We start from the raw sequence: 19,218 nt of genomic DNA, 5'->3' as shown, positions 1-19,218 counted from the left end.
GCTGTACATATATGCATCGTGTGTGCAGAATAACTAGCCGTGAAAGAATTTACATTGGATGTAAAGTATAATTCATCATCGTTCAAGAAATAAAAAAATATGAATAGATATTATATCATGTTAATGTAGTACGGCAACCCATCTAACCAACCCTGATATTTAATTAATTAATTAATTAATAATAATAATTAGAACCATATTTATGGGCCAACCCTACGAATATATATATATTTAATAATATATAATGCACCTACACGTCATGAGTAAAGGAAGATTAAATTATTTCATCAGCCACTTTGTCGACCCTTTTATTTAATTGTAATCCTTTTCATCCGATTTTTTTTCTTCGTATAATTAATTGGTTTGTAGTTGACACGTGTCTTTCGTTATAATTTCAAGTATAAAACCATCAAATTTTATGCTGATTTATTTGAAAGAATGAAGTAATTTTTTCTTACTCTTAATATACAAAATCATTAAAATATTTTTGCAGGAAAAAAGTTTGGAAAAAACATATTTTGGAGGAATGATTTTGGTAGAATAAAATATAATTAAGCTTGGTTTTACTTTGGGGAAAATGAAATTGTCATCGTAGATGCCAAATTATATCAGAAATATGACTAAAATAATTTAATTTTTTTAAAAAATAATATACTCTTAGGTTATATTACATTATAGTTTTGGAGTATCTTTGGTAAATAACAAAGACTACATTTAAAAGTAAAGATTATGTTTTGAAATGCGAGAGTGAGGAAATATTTAATTTTAAGAGAACGATGACTTGTTTTTTGTTTAAACTATGACAGAAGTTTGTCATAAATGATTCTCGAATTTAAGATTTCGTCTTAAACTTGAAATTTTTGTATCCAAATCATCGACGTGATAGGCTCATTGGATCAAGTTTCAAACTTGTCAAGATCAATATATAGACATTTTTCGCACCATTATTACCATGTTTTAATTTAAGGGATGAGTGCACACCATACCTCGTTCATCATTCCTCGAGCCATTCGATATTTAGGTACACTCAAATGCCACAATATTATTTAATTCATGTTAATTTTTTTTAAATTAATCGCCATTTGGTTGCCGAGTAAAAGTCAAGCTAGGGTTTAAATAGTTAGCCACCAGTCTCAATTAGGCTAGCAATTTTTTTTTTCTTAACTTTGACTATGAAAACAACATTAGCTTCCAAGATTATTATGCATCCAAAATCATAGACATCATGTTGATGACGGGTAGTTCTTCTGGAAACAAATTCAATTAAATTTAAAGAAATACCGGAGCAGAGTAGCGACTTCTGACTTATATATATTAAATTTAAAGAAATATCGTAGCGGAGTAAAGACTTCAACTTATATATATAAATAACTTTGTATGNTTTTTTTCCACAATATTCTTTTTTCAGAATTTATCCGATATCACATCATAATTAAAGAAATTCAATGGAATAATATTAATACTGATAAATACGATAATTTATGAGGGGCCGTTTGTCAACTTTGTACTAATTACTCACACTTACTTCCAAATCGCACCACATGCTATCCAGAAAGGATTGCGTAATTTTCAGTGCACGACAATCGCATAAGATCTACTTATAAGACACACTGCAACTGTATATTGCAATAAAAATATATTAAATTCCCACTTGTTCTTAGCTATTACTATTAATTAATACATAGCTTAAATTACTAAAATTTTACATCATGGCTAGCGACAACTTGTCTTGTCCCAACTATTTCAACAAAACATGGATCAAGCAAGACACCATAAAATTTAAGAGTCCATGGTGACCAAAAACTTGGTCGAATCGAGGGCCGGCTAGCTTAACGCGCCGAAGAATTAACTTGAGCCTCGGTTGAGTCGATTGTAACGTGGCTTTGATTTAGGTAGACAGACAATTGATTCCGTAATGGCGCAAGTTCTCTTACAAGAAGTGTACATGTCAATGCACCCGAATCCATCCCTTAAAGTTCTTGAAATCTTGGAGCTTGACCCTTTCCCGGTATGAACAAGGTTTGTGTCATCGTGATCATGGTCTCCATCCTTGGAACATTCCATCAGGGCCGCAAAGAATGGATCCCTTTTCAATCTGTTGCTGAAGTGATGTTTCTGTTCTTGATTGTGAGACTTCTTAGTGGAGGAATTGGAGTTTCCAGCCGGCGGCAATGGGAGGGGATTCCTGGAGGATTCTTCCATTTTGGTTGCTAATTGGTGTTTGGGGATCCCGGGAATTTTTTCCCAAGAAAATGGAACTCCGTTGAAGTTTGGTGGGGTGGAGATTGGACTAAATGGAGGGTACTCGTCGTTGAAGGATCCGAAGGATGAATCCCACGAATTCGACGTGGAGGACGATGAAAATGACGCAGTCCGGCGGCCCGACGGGCGGAATGATCTTGAAGTGGGATGATATGCCCGTTCTTCCTCGGTCGGGGGAATTTGAGTGTGAGTAGAATCCATAGATAGATAGCTCTTGAGGAGGAGTCTATCTTTTTAATTTTGTGGGAATATATGTGGACAGGTAAAAGATAATAAAAAAGCTTCAAATTTGGTGAATGGGAGTGAAATATCAAATAACTAAACGGCCCCAACTGTAATTTATATGAAAATTATATACAGAAAATAGATGAAATGAATGCATGTGGAATTAATAAATAGTCGACGCGGGGAAGTAGCGACGATGTGGATGCTTCGCAATTATGTATTTTTACATTAATTAAATGGTTGGGGGTGTTGTGTAATGTACTAAACCTACCAAAAATCTAAATATATAATTTTTCACCAATGAGGTATTTTACCAATATCCCTACAAAAGAGAAGTTTGAAAAAAGGTCTATAACTATTGTCCCCTAAAGAATTTGTCATATGAGATCACCAATCAGTTTGGGTGGGCTGAATCGTAACGAGTCGAACTCAAACATAATAAACGAGCTATTAACGAACTAAGTTCGAGCTATTTATGAGTTTAATAATTTTCAAATGAGTCGAGCTCGAGCCTAATAATAAAAGTTTGAATCTAGCTTGAGTTTATACCGAACTCAAATATGATATTGTTCGGCTCGACTCGTTATATTACTAGACGATGTACCTTTGTTTGAACTCCAAAACTATGACAAAAATCACAACGTAATTTATGTGAAGGCCCAAATAATTGATTACTAAAAGGAAATGTTCCGTTTAGCTGCATGAAATTAGTCGCAAGAGACCAAGTCGAATCGAATAATCGATAGAAGTAGTTTAACCAGTAAAGACAAACTCATCGTAGGTACAATTTAACGTATAAAAACAAATACTTAATAATATGAAAATAAAATTAATTTTGACAAACACACATGCTGATCTACAATATAAGTGATGCGCCGCTTGGTCATCAGCAAGACACGTACGGTAATAGCACTCGGGATGTGACCCTCGTGGTTAAGAAGGTGTAGAGTGATTGTCGGTATCAAGAGATTGTACATATAATGAACGGATTCTGAAAGACTTTTATCTGACGGAAAATATGAACGAACTGATCTTATTTCAAGAATGTATTTAGAAGATTTGATATATAATACTCATATAAAAAAAGAAAATTAAAAATTACAAAACTAAGCATGTTTGACCTAAAGCAATCCTGCAAAGCTTCTAAGATGTATGTGAGTTAATACATAAGCAATCCAATAACGAGAAATGAGTCACATCTATATTTTCGTGTCATATATCAATACATTATATCACATGAAAAAATTAATATGTCTCGTTTTTGCCATCAAACATTAAAAAAAAATTAAAATGAAGCTAAACAAAATTTTTTGTAAAAATTCTCTTATGTTGATTTTATAACAGGCGATTAATACTATCTTTATAATAACAAAATTTAAATATATAAAAAAACAAAAAGTTTAAACAAATAATGATAAAGATAATAAAAGCGAATGCCCACAAACAACCCACTGGGCCACTAACTTCGTAATAACCCCCAAAGGCCCAAACCCAAAATGCTCTTCGTTCTGGAACCTGCGCCTCTTCAAAATCAAGTTTGACTTTATGAATATCAGCATGTACAAATTTAATATACACTAAATGGGAATTCCACAAAATTCTCAGAATAATTCATAGACACGATATCTAGCGTCTCTTCATGTTTGATCATACGGTCTCTTCATGTAATTCATTGTTTATATAATTTTAACTTCGTAACGTAATGTTTGCACAATTTTCGTGATATACGGACGTGCCAAGTGCAAGCACATCGAATTAAGTAAAAACTAATGTTTGCACAATTTTCGTGATAGACGATCTCTTACACATGATTTTTATACGAGATAAATCTAAGAAGAATATAAAATTATCAAAAATACTAAACTTGAGAATGAAAATTACAATGAGTTGTTATTTTTCTACGATGTGAGGTAGTTTTCCCTGTCTTCTCTTAGTTTTGATGATTGTGCCTCCCGAGCAGTACTTGCTCCAACATTTACTTCTTGGAAGCCAAACATGACCCTATCTTCAAATTCTCCAGTATGGTATACATGACTACACATGCTTAAGTTTGTCCGGATATCGATATATTCGGTTTGATTTAGTGAATTTATTTCCCAGTTTTAAAAGGAAAAAAAACATGCAGTTAGAAGCTGCTAGCGAGAATTATGGCCACGTCTCATCGGATTTCATGGTGGAGGATTTGGAGATTTATTTCAATGGATGGCTGATAAGGGCCGTGGAGAAGATTTAGCAAACTTTGTACAGCTGGTTTGTTGGAGCCTATGGATAGAACGTAATCTACTAGTTTTTCATAATAAAGTCAAGGACTGGGAAGATGTTTTAACAAGAGCCCGTCGAACTGGGGAACACTATAGAATCTTCTCTGAGATCCAATTTGATGTTGGATTAATACAGATTAGCACCCAATCCTTTTGGCAACAACCAATTCCTGGAACTTTTAAAGTTAATGTTGATACGGCAGTTACACAATCATTGAACCATTTCGAAATGGGCATTGTGAGACGTGGTAACAATGATTATTTGATATTTGCTGAAGGTTGGAATTTTCTAGGATCATTATGTTTTAGAATCGCAGAATTGATCGCAGTTAGAGAAGTGTTGAAAAAAATTATTAGCATGGGGTGGTGGTCTGGAGTGATAATCTAAATTGATACTATACAAGTGATCCAAGCTATAGAAGAACAAGCTACTTTTTCTCCTGATGAACCAATAGCTGAGCAAATACGAATATTTTGTTCCAAAATCCAGGATGTGAAGATTCAACATTGCAGGAGGAATGCAAACCAAGTGGCGAATGAATTAGCTCGACATAGTTCTCGGAACTGTAGACAATTTGCTTACTCACATGCTATTTTGTTGTTTATCTTCGAAGTTGTAATTCGAGACTCGCTGAATACGTAATGGAAATGATTTTAATTTAAAAAAAAATTCTTGGTGAAACCACCTTTTTGTGATTAATTTTTTCGGCCACGGGTGAAATGGATATATTTATATAATGATTTAAAATTATATTTTTTTTTAAAATTTGAGTCAATTTTTGAATTAAATAAAAATATATATTCAACCAATACCTCATCATTCAAACCCGTGGAACGACAAAATGTAAGACTCGTACATAATCAATGGATATAAAATGAATTAACTTTTTATATTGAAGTGAAATATTGGTCTAAATGGTATGGATAAAATCGATTGACGTGAGTAAACAACAGTAATTACGATGACTCCTCACTCCAATTTAATATCTTTAATTCATATAATTTTTGGTAAAAAATAATATTTTGTCATAGAAACTACTCTCTATATATTTAATTATGTGATTTACATGGTTTTCGTTTCTGATCCTATTATCGGGTTAATATATGGTCTTAATTAGTTTATTAACTTTTTTTTTATTTAAGTCCTTTTAAACTGAAGTCTAACTTACATAAGTGAAATGCTGATGTAAATCAATCACATCAATAATTTTCGATGACACGTAATCATATTTTGTGACGTGTAATCATATTTCGACTTAAAGTCAATACTTTTATGATAAATAAGTAAAATTTTAATTAATAATTTAAAACTGTAAATTGATCTAGACAAAAAAAATATATAAAACTCACAAATTAAGTAAAAAATAGAGGAAATTGGTGAAAAATTCCCAATCAAAATATTTTTTTGGGTTCACTCCCTACCCACAAAATTGTGGTACTATGTCATACAAAATATGGTACACTTCATGTGGAAATGTGGTACAAAAAAATACCCAGAAACTGAACACAAAAAAAATCGACGGCTGGAGACTGAAGACCAATTTCCCGTAAAATTTACATAATTTTCCTTTTAAGATGCGGAGGTCTGAAATCTGCCCTAAGCTTTACACGGCCGACACGCGTCCTAAGAACTGTCATATTGTATGCTTTTTTCTCAACAAACAGTGCGAACCATTCTCTACAATTTCCATTTTCATCCATCATCATTGAAAAATATGTATTTCCATTTAATAAAAAAAAAAAATCTGCCCTCGCTTATGTGAATTTTGATTGAGTAAATAATGCAAACAACTTCGCATGGCACAATAATGATCACTCGTTGAATTCAGTGCCTCTGTAGTACTGATGGAAACTTTGAATCTCTGTTTTACTAAAAACAGCTGCATGAATATTACATTGAATTTGTTAGATAAAGTGCCAAAAACCAGATTACTCTGATCCTCCATACGCTCTTCCTACGTAACTTAACAACGCTATTAAATACATATAATACGTCACTTTGTCAAAGTATTGACGACTTAAAGATTGAGTGAACCTGCGAATATCCTAAGTGGTCTCAGTCTAAAAAAAGATGATGCTACGTACAACCTTAGGCTACCTGGTTGAGATATTCAACAACGTACCCTAATGGACACATGGAACTAGACCACTTTACACTCAATCCTCCACGCCAAAATGAGGTGTCCTATCCTCCCTCAGTGGAGGTGTCAAGCTCAATGGGGAAGTTTGTTACGTTTGAAAAACTTAAATATTATCAAATCCCAAACCATTACATATATCATACTAGTTTGGTTTGTGGAGTTTTATGAAAAGAAATCATCATATCATATATAAATGTCTGAAATTTAAACAGAATTAATTTTGTTGTTATATATGGAAAAGAAAATAGTCTTGTCGACGTCTTTACGAAATGCTTATTAGTTCAAGTTCTAATTATAAGTGGCTTGAGGTAAAGCAGATGATTAAAAGCAAGAAATTAGTTGTGGAGTGGTCGCTAATTCGACGAACGCACTGACGTAGCAAGAATCCACCTGGATTTGTAGGATTAACGCCACGTTGCGAATATGATGTTGGGTTCGATGCGGGAAACGACTAAATAAATAGAGCCCATGTACCAGAGCTGTCGCTCTGCATTCCACTTCTTTTTCTTTCACCTTCTCAAATCAATTTCCCATTTCAAAGAATATCACAATGCTGGAGTCTGGAAAAGCAGAAGGAGCTGATTCTATGACTAATGGAAGAGAGAGCTCATGTTCGGATTCAACTCTTCGATCTTCTTTTCCGATTACCCTGAAAGTAAGAAAGCATTTCCAGTACTGGTTTAAAAGATAATGCTTTCGAGTTAGCGTTGAGTTTTGAATAACTTGGTGTTTTATCAAATGTTTTGTTTTGGCTGTGTGAGTGCAGTTCGCCGACGTTTCATACAAAATAAAGATGCATGACAGCAACACGAAATCAAGGACCGCCAGCATTAGAAGCATGTTTGCTGGAGATTCCGCGCCATTATCAGACGTGGAGAATCCGCCGGTGGTGACGCAACAGCATCTAGAACGAACCATCTTGAATGGAGTCACAGGCATGGCCGCGCCGGGGAAGATCCTGGCCGTTCTCGGTCCCTCCGGCAGCGGAAAATCAACGTTGCTGAACGCACTAGCCGGCCGCCTCCACCATGGGCACGGCCTCACGGGAACTGTGCTCTTCAACGATCGGAAGTTGACGAAAGAGGTGGTTAAAAGAACTGGTTTTGTTACCCAAGACGACGTGTTATACCCTCACCTAACTGTTCGAGAAACTCTTGTTTTCTGCTCCCTACTAAGACTCCCAAATTCAGTACCCAAAAGCGAGAAACTTTCGATCGCAGAGTCGGTGATCACAGAACTGGGTCTGTCGAAATGCGAGAACACAATAATAGGTAACAGTTTCATACGCGGGATTTCCGGCGGCGAAAGAAAAAGAGTGAGCATAGCGCATGAGATGTTGATAGACCCGAGCTTGTTGATTTTGGACGAACCCACCTCAGGTCTGGACGCGACGGCGGCGTTTAAGCTGGTTGCGACACTGGGTGGGCTGGCGGCTAAGGGGAAGACGGTGGTGACATCTTTGCACCAGCCGTCGAGCCGTGTGTACCAGATGTTTGATAATTTGATTGTGTTGTCGGAGGGGCGGTGCATATACTTCGGGAAACGAAGTGAAGCGATGGGTTATTTTGACAGCGTGGGGTTTTCGCCATGTTTTCCCATGAATCCTGCTGATTTCATGCTTGATCTCGCTAATGGTACGCATCATTACTTTAACACACACATATTTTTATGCCTTTATTATTGAGATAAGCATATATTTTTGCATTACATTAGAAAACCTCTTATGCAAAGGCTGAAAAAATTATCATTCTTTCCGTTTGAATCTTTCAATAATCGTACACATATCTTTCTATCGTTCAAACTTTTCAATTTATTATACTCATCAAGAACTAAATGTATATTTTCTCCAAAGTTTGGAACTTATGTGGAGAGATGGTACTTGTTATATATATGCTAGCTAGGAGAATGTTCGAGTTTTGATAAACCCAATATCTTGGCACGTTAGCTAAGAAACGTCGAGGTGCGCCTCTCTAGCTAGTCTAGTGGAAAGGGTCCAACGGATGTTGGCGGCTGCCGTAGGTGATTCATTGTGATTCAGACTGTGTTCGGAGGAAAAAACTATCCCATCAAAATAATTTTGGATGGAAAACCTTTTAAAATTAACGTTCGAATATTGAATATTGAATATTGTAAATAAAACAATAAAATTATACGTTTTCAAATTTATAGGTTTTTATCCACTCTTTCCCTAATTGTTGATGTCTATGGTCGAGAAATTGACTTGTAAAGGATTAAGTTTTCAACACGTGTCTTTGAAGTAGTGAACTTTGCTATCTACTGTATATACTTTTTAGGGAGTTTATTATTTCTTCTTTGAGCATAAAACACTATTTTTTATGTACTGGATTCTCAAATCTACTTTATTATTTTGGGAAAAGTATATTTTTGGTGAGTAATTTTTTTGTGATTTTGGTTCTCTGGCTTATCAAATTTCAGTTTTGGTTTACCTTTTTTGGTTTTTGACAATTTTGATATTTTTTCTTTGACAATAATTTGTCACCTCTACATCAAGGTCTAATTGGCATTAATCAGTTTCACGTAAAAAAAAAAAAACTAAAATTGTCAAAAAAATCAAAGATAACAGAATAAATTTGAAATTCGACAACGTAGAAGATCATACATAACAAAAAATACAGTTTTCCTTGTTTTTTTTTTAAAAAGATTTCCACATACCTATTACCCACACTTATAGATGTCTCATAATTCATACCTAGACTGTTGTTCTCTTCTAGTATAACCAATATAGATAAATATCACTAGTCCCAAATACATCCAATATTTCTTCTTATGCATAATATTTGCATGTATTCGAATTTTTTTTTAAATTTTGTATCGAAATGAAGACATGCAAACATCTGAGAAAGGAATAAGGAAGAAAGAAATTTAAAGATAGCAATTACATATATGAGTTGGGGACGTTTGCTTTACCTTTAAAGTATCGGCAGACCATTCACTTTGGTATGATGGGAGATATTAGAAATAGAATTTGTTTGATTGAACCATATATCTATTGAAATCATTATCAGATCACCGGCTCCACTGCTTTGACCTAACCGATATGTATATATAAAAACTAGGCTGTGAAAAGTGGCAACTTATATTACATTGCTTGTGTACGTTTCCATTTTACGCAAATGGAGGCTGCCATATGTATAAAGATTTTTTTACGTGTAAGATGAATGAGATTAACACTAGCTCGATATAAGCTTAAACTTTTATATGAAAATAAGGACTTGTATTTTTTTACGATTTTATAGAGGGATTGCTGATGTGTACATCAACTCTTTATTCTGGAAAAAAAGGTTCTAAATTACAAACAAATATAGATAGTTGACTGATGTTAAAATTTGATTAAAATCGCGAAGAAACGAATATTTCCTAGTGTTAGTTGTCCCACATCAGTTAGATAAAATGTTTCTTTATTTTTATTTTTTTTTACTTTTTGTTATATTATTCACATTAAGTGCATCATTTTCCTTCATTTGGAAAATGGAAGAACTCCACGTGTTAGGATGCCATGCAAATGAAGCCTTCTCCCACTTAAACAAATTTCTTATTTTTTCCCATTTTTTTAAAAAATGATTAAATAAATGTAAAGGAAAGGGAAATGGTGGACCAAGCCCATTAGCAGCAAGCATTATGTTGAGTGGACTCCCACCTTTCCACCACCAATATTGGATATAGCTTTAGTTAGCTTCACTTTCCCACTCATTATTTTTCTAAATCTTAAATATCTATAATACTCTATTCCACAACAGCAATTCTTTTAACTTAACCAATCGTATTTTAATATGTGTTGAAACTTGATTTGTCAATAGTAAATATGTTGCATGGACGTGCAATTAAATTTTACATTCCACTAAGATGGCATTTAATGTGTTTGGGCCGACGCAACAAATGTTCTATAATGGTATCTTTCTATAGTTTGTATGTGTTTTGCCATGCAAGCCAAAGGGAAAATATCATAAATTTAAATTTCTTTACCCATTTAAGAATTATGTTTAACGTGTACATGGTAGAGAGTATTCATGAACATTGCTCAAATATAAGTTGTGGGAGTAATAATATAGCGGATATCCATTAACTTTTGCGTGGAATGTAATGAAATCTTGTTTGAAGAAATTAAGAAATGGGATTCTGCATAGATGTGAATGATGTCGAGTTATATGCTTGTGTGTATAGGTTTTGAACCATGCGTTGATACATAGACGAGGTTGCAATTTTTGATGTGTGCTGATTGAATCCACTTTCGCGAGTGCAGGTGTATGCCCGCTTGATGGTTCGAGTGAGAAAGAAAAGCCTAATGTGAGACAATCCCTCGTACAATCCTACAATAGTGTACTAGCTCCCAAGGTAAAGTCAGCTTGCAGGGATGCCCCGTGCATGGTCCCGAAAGAGAGATTGAACCACACCACCAAGCATTATGGTTGGACAAGCTATTTTTCAACTTTCTTCAATCAATTTACCATTCTCCTCCGAAGAAACCTCAAGGAGAGAAAACATGAAACTTTCAATTTTCTACGAGTTTTTCAAGTGATCACTGCTTCGTTGCTAGCTGGTTTCATGTGGTGGCATTCAGATTATCATGACATCCAAGACCGTCTTGGCCTTCTCTTCTTCATCAGCATCTTTTGGGGAGTTTTCCCATCTTTCAACGCGGTATTCGCCTTCCCTCAAGAAAGAGCTATTTTCATGAAGGAAAGGGCCTCTGGTATGTACACGTTGTTGTCTTATTTCATGGCTCGAATCACCGGAGACTTGCCAATGGAGTTGATCCTTCCCACCTTGTTCCTTTGCATAGCATATTGGATGACTGGTTTAAAACCAGAGCTATCTTCTTTTTTGCTGACACTGCTAGTCTTGCTCAGCTATGTGCTCGTTTCTCAAGGGCTCGGTCTTGCATTGGGCGCACTGATAATGGATTCCAAGAAAGCTTCAACTGTAGTTACCGTCACAATGCTGGCATTTGTCCTGACTGGAGGATATTATGTGCACAAAGTGCCATCCTTCATGTCATGGATAAAATATGTTTCAACTACATTTTACGGCTACAGGCTTCTTATCCATGTTCAATATGGGGATGGGGATGGAATTTACACGTTCCTCAGTTGCTTGTCTGGGAAACAGGATAAATCAACCTGTAAATTCATAGACAAAGATATTCGTGGCCAAATCCATCCTGCAGTGTGCGCGAGCATGCTGCTGATCATGTTTGTAGGGTACAGATTAATTGCGTATATCGCATTAAGGCGACTCAGGGCTTGAAACATCATGATTTCATATCGATCGATCGCTGTACTTAATGTAACAAGAAGAGCGTCCCTGATGGCTAACGTGATTCCACCTTGAAACCTTACTGCATACGTGGTAATGTAAGATAACAGTTGATTCATAACAAGAAATCACTGAATCTGTTGGAGAAAGGTGAAACGGCTTCTGGAAGATGTATTGATATTAATGATAAAGTGTACATAATTTTTAAGAAAAGCACGACTCACTGCATGTTCTTGGCTAGCCTTTTCCATTTGATTTGATTCAAATGAATTTATTGAAATGGAAGCTTCTGATCTAAAGATCAATCAATTTTTTTTTTTTTTTTTTTTTTTTTTTATAGAAAATTGATCTATTGCATGTTATTTTGTTATCTTCAGTTGCAGAGGTTCCGATTTTATTTGTTCGGGAGATATGAGAATCATCATTTAATGTACTCAGAATCTCTAAATGAAAATTTTCCATTTAATTTCTCTGTCACGATGAGAATTACAGTTCCAAGTAACTAACAAGGGAGATTTCTTCGAGGAACTTGTCATGCATGTGTGTGATTTTCTTTATCATCGATAAATTATTATTTTCTTATAAACACATCGATCAATTATATTCTATTGCACTTGATGATACTCATAACAAGCGTAAATAAACAATACAACAAAAATGACTTTCCGCAGCGCATCATCAACAAGCACGCTGCGAATAGTACTTTTAACGGCGTGCTGTAAAAGCACGCTGCGGAAAGTAATATCCGCAGCGTGCATTTATGTGTGCTGTAAATATTATATACTTTCCGCAGCGTGCTTTTAATGCGGGCCGTTAATATATATGTTATTAACGGCGCGCATTAAAAGCACGCTGTGGAAAGTCATATGATATACTATCCGCAGCGTGCAATAATGTGCGCTGTTGATACTCTATGCATTCACGGCGTGCAGTAAAAGCACGCCGTTGAAATAGGTGAATTTTTAAATTAGCGACGGTTTAATAAACCGTCGCTAATGTACCGTCGCGACGGTTTTAACAACCGTCGCTAAATTTAGAGACGGTTTAATAAATAACCGTCGCTTTTAGCGACAGTTTTTATTGAACCGTCGCTAAGAGTTGTAAATCGGCGACAGTTATGTTTAAACCGTCGCTAATAGCGACAGTTTAATGCAAAACTGTCGTTAATTGTCGCAAATTGTCTATAAATATCCGATTTCCGTTCCACTTTCACATCACTTTACAACAATTAAACTTTTTTCTAATATGCGTTTTTGATTTTGGTTTAAGTACATTTTTTTTAAAATTTTTGGTTAATATTTTAAGTGTTAGTTAAGAGATGATAGTTTTACTGGAATTTTTTTTAAAATTTATTAAATTATAAAAGTAAAGTTTTTTTTTTTTATTTTTACGCATAATTTAGCGACGGTTATATGAACTGTCGCTAAATGTAGCGACAATTTTGTAACCGTCGCTAAATTTAAACACCGTCGTTCCCTTAGCTACGGAGTAATAACCGATGCTAATTTAGCGACGTTGTTTTTTGTATTTAACTGTCGCAAATTAGCGACGGTTATCTTAAAAACCGTCGCTAATATTTAGATTTTTTTTAATATTAACGGCGTGCATTGCATGCTGCGGATAGTTGTATTAACAGCGTACATATGCACGCCGTTGATAGTAGTATTAACAGCGTGCGCATGCAAGCTGCGGATAAACTCGAACTTTCAACAGCTTGCAATTTCGCAGCGTGCAATGTGCGCCGCGGAAAGAGTATTTGCGCGCTACGAAAAGCCATTTTTGTTGTAGTGAAAGTACAGAAAGAAGCAGATTGAACTTTCTCGATGTGTCTGGAGGCGAACTGGAAGAAAGTATAGTACACAATCTTCTCGTTCGGAATATCCTTCTCAAGTTCAAATCTTCTCACCACATTATGCATGAAAACCAAAACTTATAGCCTAGCATACTCTTTACCAGGTCACATTCGAGGCCCTCCACCGAACGGTCGCTAAATTTATATTTCTTTGTATTTTATAATATATAATGCAGAAACTTGTTTTTATAATATTGTTTCTTGGGTTTATTTTTTACGAATTGCTCGGGGCAAGTATGTATCCACACACGTTGTTAAATTTCCTAGAAATTGGTGGCATAATCTGACCAGCGTTTCGATGCCTAACCTACGTAAAAATTAATCAGTTGAAACTCCCATTACTTTCAGATTTTATAGGTATATGGGTTTATTATAAAAATAGAAAAAAGGAGTAGGAAAATGTTAATGGCTTTGGTGGAGACTGAATTTTCTTTCCAATTAAAAAATAATAATTTAATATTTAGTTTTTTAAAAATAAATTCCGATGTCGCACATGATTTAGAAGCTGGGCCCCTTCAACATTGTTACTTCAGTTTTAAACAATTGAGGTCTCAATTACTTCGGGAGATGCAGTGTTCCTTGTTAGAATTACATGATCTTAACAAACGAATGGATAATATAATATATTTTTCTGATTAGAATGTAAAGGAATCGATATCGTTTACAAGTTTTTCAAGTATGCTAGAAAAATATATGATCACGTTCGAAATTATCGAAATATAGCCAAACTTGAACATATTCAAAAAAATTCCTAATCAAATTGAGACCAAATTATTTTGGAGATCTCCAAAAAAAAAATTCCCGATTTACTACGGTTTTAGCGACGGAAATAGGTTGAAATTTAATTGACCAAAATTTGAAAACTCGACATAAAACTCCAATACATTTATTTTAAATCTTACACACAAAAAAAATTATTGGAATATTCTATTTATTTTACATATATTAATTCTTATATTCTATATTTACATTTGTATTTGAATTAATATTTTGTATTTACATTTGTATTTGAATTATCATTTTCAATTGTTATGTTTGTATTTTTAAAATTTGTATTATTGCATTAATTATTTGCATTTGTATTAGACTATTATATTATTTACAAATCATTAATTAAATATTTTCTTATTATATTTAATATTACTGATGTACTTTCTTGATTGTGAATAAAATATTGATGATATATTTTATGAATTTATGTCATCAAGAATGTCATATAATTTGTCAAGTTCATCGTGCCACGTAGCCATTCCACGACTTGGAATATTGAATAAAATACAAGAAGTCTTTGAATGTCTTTACCGACTTATCCATCAAAATCTGAAATATACTTTGTTCCGCACATCTGGAATATCTCATATAACAAACCAGATTGGTAATTCCATAAGCAAGTACGGAACTATAAGCTAAGACAAATAGAACAAAACATATATCTGATGAAACCATACAGGACATCCAACTCCGAAGGTACCCGAATTGAAAAGAAGACTGATTAGGCAAGAGTTTACATCTGTCTTCCACCTTTGATTTCCTCAGGAAAAGTCATATGCACAAGCTTAACAAATTGTAGTGGAGTACGTAGCTAATGAATATCTCATAGTAAAGTCACTTTACAAATTTGACTCATCAAAATTTAATGTAGCTAATTTGCAAGTTTACTTTTTAATTTTAAATACGAAAGAAAATTATGCTTCCCACTATCAACAACATATCAACTATGGTGTCCAAGAAATTACTACAAATTAAATCACACTAGAACGATCAATTTGATCTTGGGGCGGGGCATATGGGAGTAAAACTCCTGGTGTAGCGTAGAATCACCCCACGGCACAACCTAAACAATCACAGGATACGACAGGATCAGAACAAAATCAGCAAATATCCAAACATATAAAGCAGTCCCAGTTGCAAGAAAAACATCATAAGTTCCAAGAACGGATTGAGTGAAGTTCTACTGATAGGAACAAACACACAAAACTTCGTTCTCGCTGACAATACATGCAACAACACCCAACAACAATCAAATCGACGAACATACACAAGACACAACATAAGCCCACATTTTTCGTGCAAACACAAGACAGATGAGGCTTATCAATGGATCAGCAAGAGGATATGATCAATGCAGGAGGCATTACAGTGATCAGAGCATGAAATAGGAGAATGAAAAGTGTGGGGATGAAGTCTGGATTGTCATTCAATACTAGAATGTAATCCTTGCCTTTCTTGCATCCCATAGCCAACCTTATATGTGACAATATTGTTATTGAAGAGGTTGCGAATGTCCTGGTGTAAAACTTTAACACGAACAGGGGCCCTCTTCCTCAGTTCTTTTTTTTCAAACACGCCTATCCCACGGCTACCGATACCGCTTTCCTGCTCAAACCTTTTACTTAATGCCATCATTTCCACTTTATACTAAACAAGAAAGACACATGCACGATTATTCACAATATATTTGGACACTGAAAGCAAAGGGAGGCAAATACCAGACACACAAATGAAAATTTTCAAATTATCTATGACAATGTTTGACATTCGCATGGACAGCTTTTGTCATATTTCAATATTTTTATTTTCGCATGTTATTAAGATATTCAGTATTCCTTTCATAGGTTATTGACGGTGAAAATGTAATTGGGTGAAGACAAAATAGAATCAACCCATGATATATAAAAATAAGCATCCAAAACATTGTCGCCAATATAAGGAATATGATTTGTTAATAAATTACAATCCCAAATTCAAGACTAATTACTATTGTCCCAAATTGTCAGGAAACACACACAACTTAACTGAATTGTAATAAAAATTCATGCCTTATAACTTCAAGACGAAATGACCCTCTCTCCTGAAACCAAAATTAAACATAAAGCTCTCACTGTATCATGTGTAAGACAGCAAGTACCATGGTATGGATCATCAACATTCTCACATTTCGGCCAAATCAGTCACAAACCTTCACCTTGCTTCCCCACATTTAATTTTTGTATCCTCCCAATTGTTTAGCCATGACTGCACATGCACATAAGATATTAAAAATAATTAATAATTAAAACCTGCTTCCCAAGGTAACAGAGACTTAATTATTAGTAAGCTTCCAATTAAAATTTAGAACAATTTTAAAGGCCAGTATGAATGAAATAATAAACCTCATGGGCCTGTCCAAATTCTTCCAAATAATTTCCCCTCGAGCGGAACAGCTAAGCGCGAGCCCTCGCACACAGGTGCAGGCCTCCCACTCAGCCACTGCACCTGAGTATGAGAGGTTGGTTGATTAATAATCATCATCATAGACTTCTCCATCATCATAAAGGTCATCAAAAGTTCGAACATCCAAATGGTAGCGAAGTATTCCTCCAATTCCTCCGAAACCTTGACAAAACCGAGAACCCCCTTGTGATTTATTGGTAACAAACTCAAGTGTGCAACCAAATCGTCAATATTCACTGGGAAACTACTCGAGCAGTGATAATTTTTCTTGAAGCTCCAATTCAGCCTTTGATTCTTGATCACGGAAGTTAGTCGGATAAGTCTCTTGATCTTTGTTCAAGTGTTTGATAACAATTTCACCAGCAGACCTATTCTTCAGAGTGTATCTAGTCATGTCCAGATTTCCCACACAGTAAGTGTCACAACACCCATTTCCAGAACTTTTAATGTATCTCCAACATCAAAAACATACTTTCCAGTATCCTGACTGATCTCCTCAATATCTGCCAATTAAACGCTTTTCTTGAATAAACTTCACATTGGAGAGAATCTCAGCAGACAACTCAATTGCCTGGTTGAAGCCATTTTCTCCTCCATAAGAAACATCCACCACATTCAAAATCTTTGCCTGAAATCAGATTGGCTGAGCTCAGTCTTGAAGTCAGCTGATCCAGCAATTATGAGTAATGGAACATGTGGCTGACTTGTCTTGAGGATTGATGAAAAATTGGGTGGCAATCCCCATTGTTTTCCTCACATAGTTGTGGCCGCTTCTCCATCCGCAGACGAGCAAATCTCAAAACAGATTGCCCTCCTCTTCCATGTTTCTTAGGGAGGTCAGCCGTGAATTTATGAAGAACTTATCTGGTATTGCCACTCAATGTCCCAAAAAGGGTTCCATTACCATCCATGACAATCAAACAAAACTTATCATCAGATTCTAAAAGCTCATTGAGTGCCTCAGTGTGAAAATTGTTGTCACGTAGATAAAATTATCTGATTAACAAAACTCGAATTAAAAGCATGTAGGTCCAAAAACAGAGCGAAAAAACGATAAATCCAAATATTGGAGAACCAAAAAAACCTTGAAACTAGTAGATTTGAGTGAAGAGAGATCAAGGGGAGATTTTAAGCTTCGAATACTGTGGCTGGGCGTCGTCTGGCAGAGAGGTGAAGGAAGCGTGCGCTCATTTATATGGGGTAAAAAGGCAAGAAACCCTAACGGAGTAAAAAATGAGATTTAGATTTGGTAAATTTTTTAAATGTTATTTGAAATTTGTTTTAATCATTATATTAAAAAATATGATATTACTATTTTTTAAAATGATTTGTTTATTAATAATATTTATATAAATATATTATTTTTTTATTAAAGAAAAAATTATTTTGAATATTTAGAAGATATTTTTAATTGAACAATTTTTTTAATAAATACAAAAATCATAAAATTTATCACAAAAAGTTAAAAATAAGTTTATCAAATTTTGATAAATTAATTTTTTATAATTAAAGAAATAATTTTTTAAATAAAAATATCTTATTTATATAAAATTTTAGTATTTTAAATCGATTTTGAAGTAATTTCTCAAAATATATATGATATAAATGTTGAACTGATAATATGTATTTTTGGATAAATGATACTTTATAAAATTTTAAAAGAACATTTTAAAATGTATGAGCAACCTATAAAAAATTATTAGTAAAAATATTTTTATTTTTTTATAATCTAAGTCCAATTAAATCTTATTTATTTTATAAAGATTTCAATAAAGGAGAATTTGGTGAAAAACCCACAATCAAAATATTTTTTTGGGTTCACTCTCTACCCACAAAATTGTGGTACTATGTCATACAAAATGTGGTACACTTCATATGAAAATGTGGTATACTTCATGTGAAAATGTGGTATTAAAAAAGTATCAAGAGACTGAACACAAAAAAAATCGAAAGCCGGAGACTGAAGGCCAATTTCCCTTTCAATAAAATC

At 34.3% G+C, this 19,218-nt stretch overlaps 1 protein-coding gene and 1 pseudogene across 1 annotated transcript; one reads left to right on the top strand and one right to left on the bottom strand.

Moving 5' to 3' along the window:
• The first annotated feature begins 7,241 nt into the window (after nt 1-7,241).
• Nucleotides 7,242-12,225, top strand: LOC140960813 (ABC transporter G family member 25-like). The gene is made up of 3 exons (XM_073419094.1): nt 7,242-7,544; nt 7,656-8,523; nt 11,151-12,225. The coding sequence occupies exons 1-3, from the start codon at nt 7,440-7,442 to the stop codon at nt 12,152-12,154; spliced, it is 1,977 nt and encodes a 658-aa protein (XP_073275195.1). The 5' UTR covers nt 7,242-7,439; the 3' UTR covers nt 12,155-12,225.
• Nucleotides 12,226-15,624: 3,399 nt separating this feature from the next.
• On the bottom strand, nt 15,625-18,220 carry LOC140961774 (eukaryotic peptide chain release factor subunit 1-3-like; annotated as a pseudogene).
• Between the last annotated feature and the right edge of the window lie 998 nt (nt 18,221-19,218).

This window comes from Primulina huaijiensis, chromosome 16 (assembly GCF_012295235.1).
Source record: "Primulina huaijiensis isolate GDHJ02 chromosome 16, ASM1229523v2, whole genome shotgun sequence".
In the NCBI taxonomy this organism is placed as follows: Eukaryota; Viridiplantae; Streptophyta; class Magnoliopsida; order Lamiales; family Gesneriaceae; genus Primulina; species Primulina huaijiensis.
This window is presented reverse-complemented; position numbering and strand designations above follow the sequence as displayed.

Excerpts from the sequence above, each read along its gene's own strand:
- LOC140960813 (XM_073419094.1), top strand. The coding sequence starts at position 7,440 with ATGCTGGAGTCTGGAAAAGCAGAAGGAGCTGATTCTATGACTAATGGA. Across the intron at positions 7,545-7,655 it reads CTTTTCCGATTACCCTGAAA|TTCGCCGACGTTTCATACAA; the intron begins GTAAGAAAGCAT and ends GTGTGAGTGCAG. Across the intron at positions 8,524-11,150 it reads CATGCTTGATCTCGCTAATG|GTGTATGCCCGCTTGATGGT; the intron begins GTACGCATCATT and ends TCGCGAGTGCAG.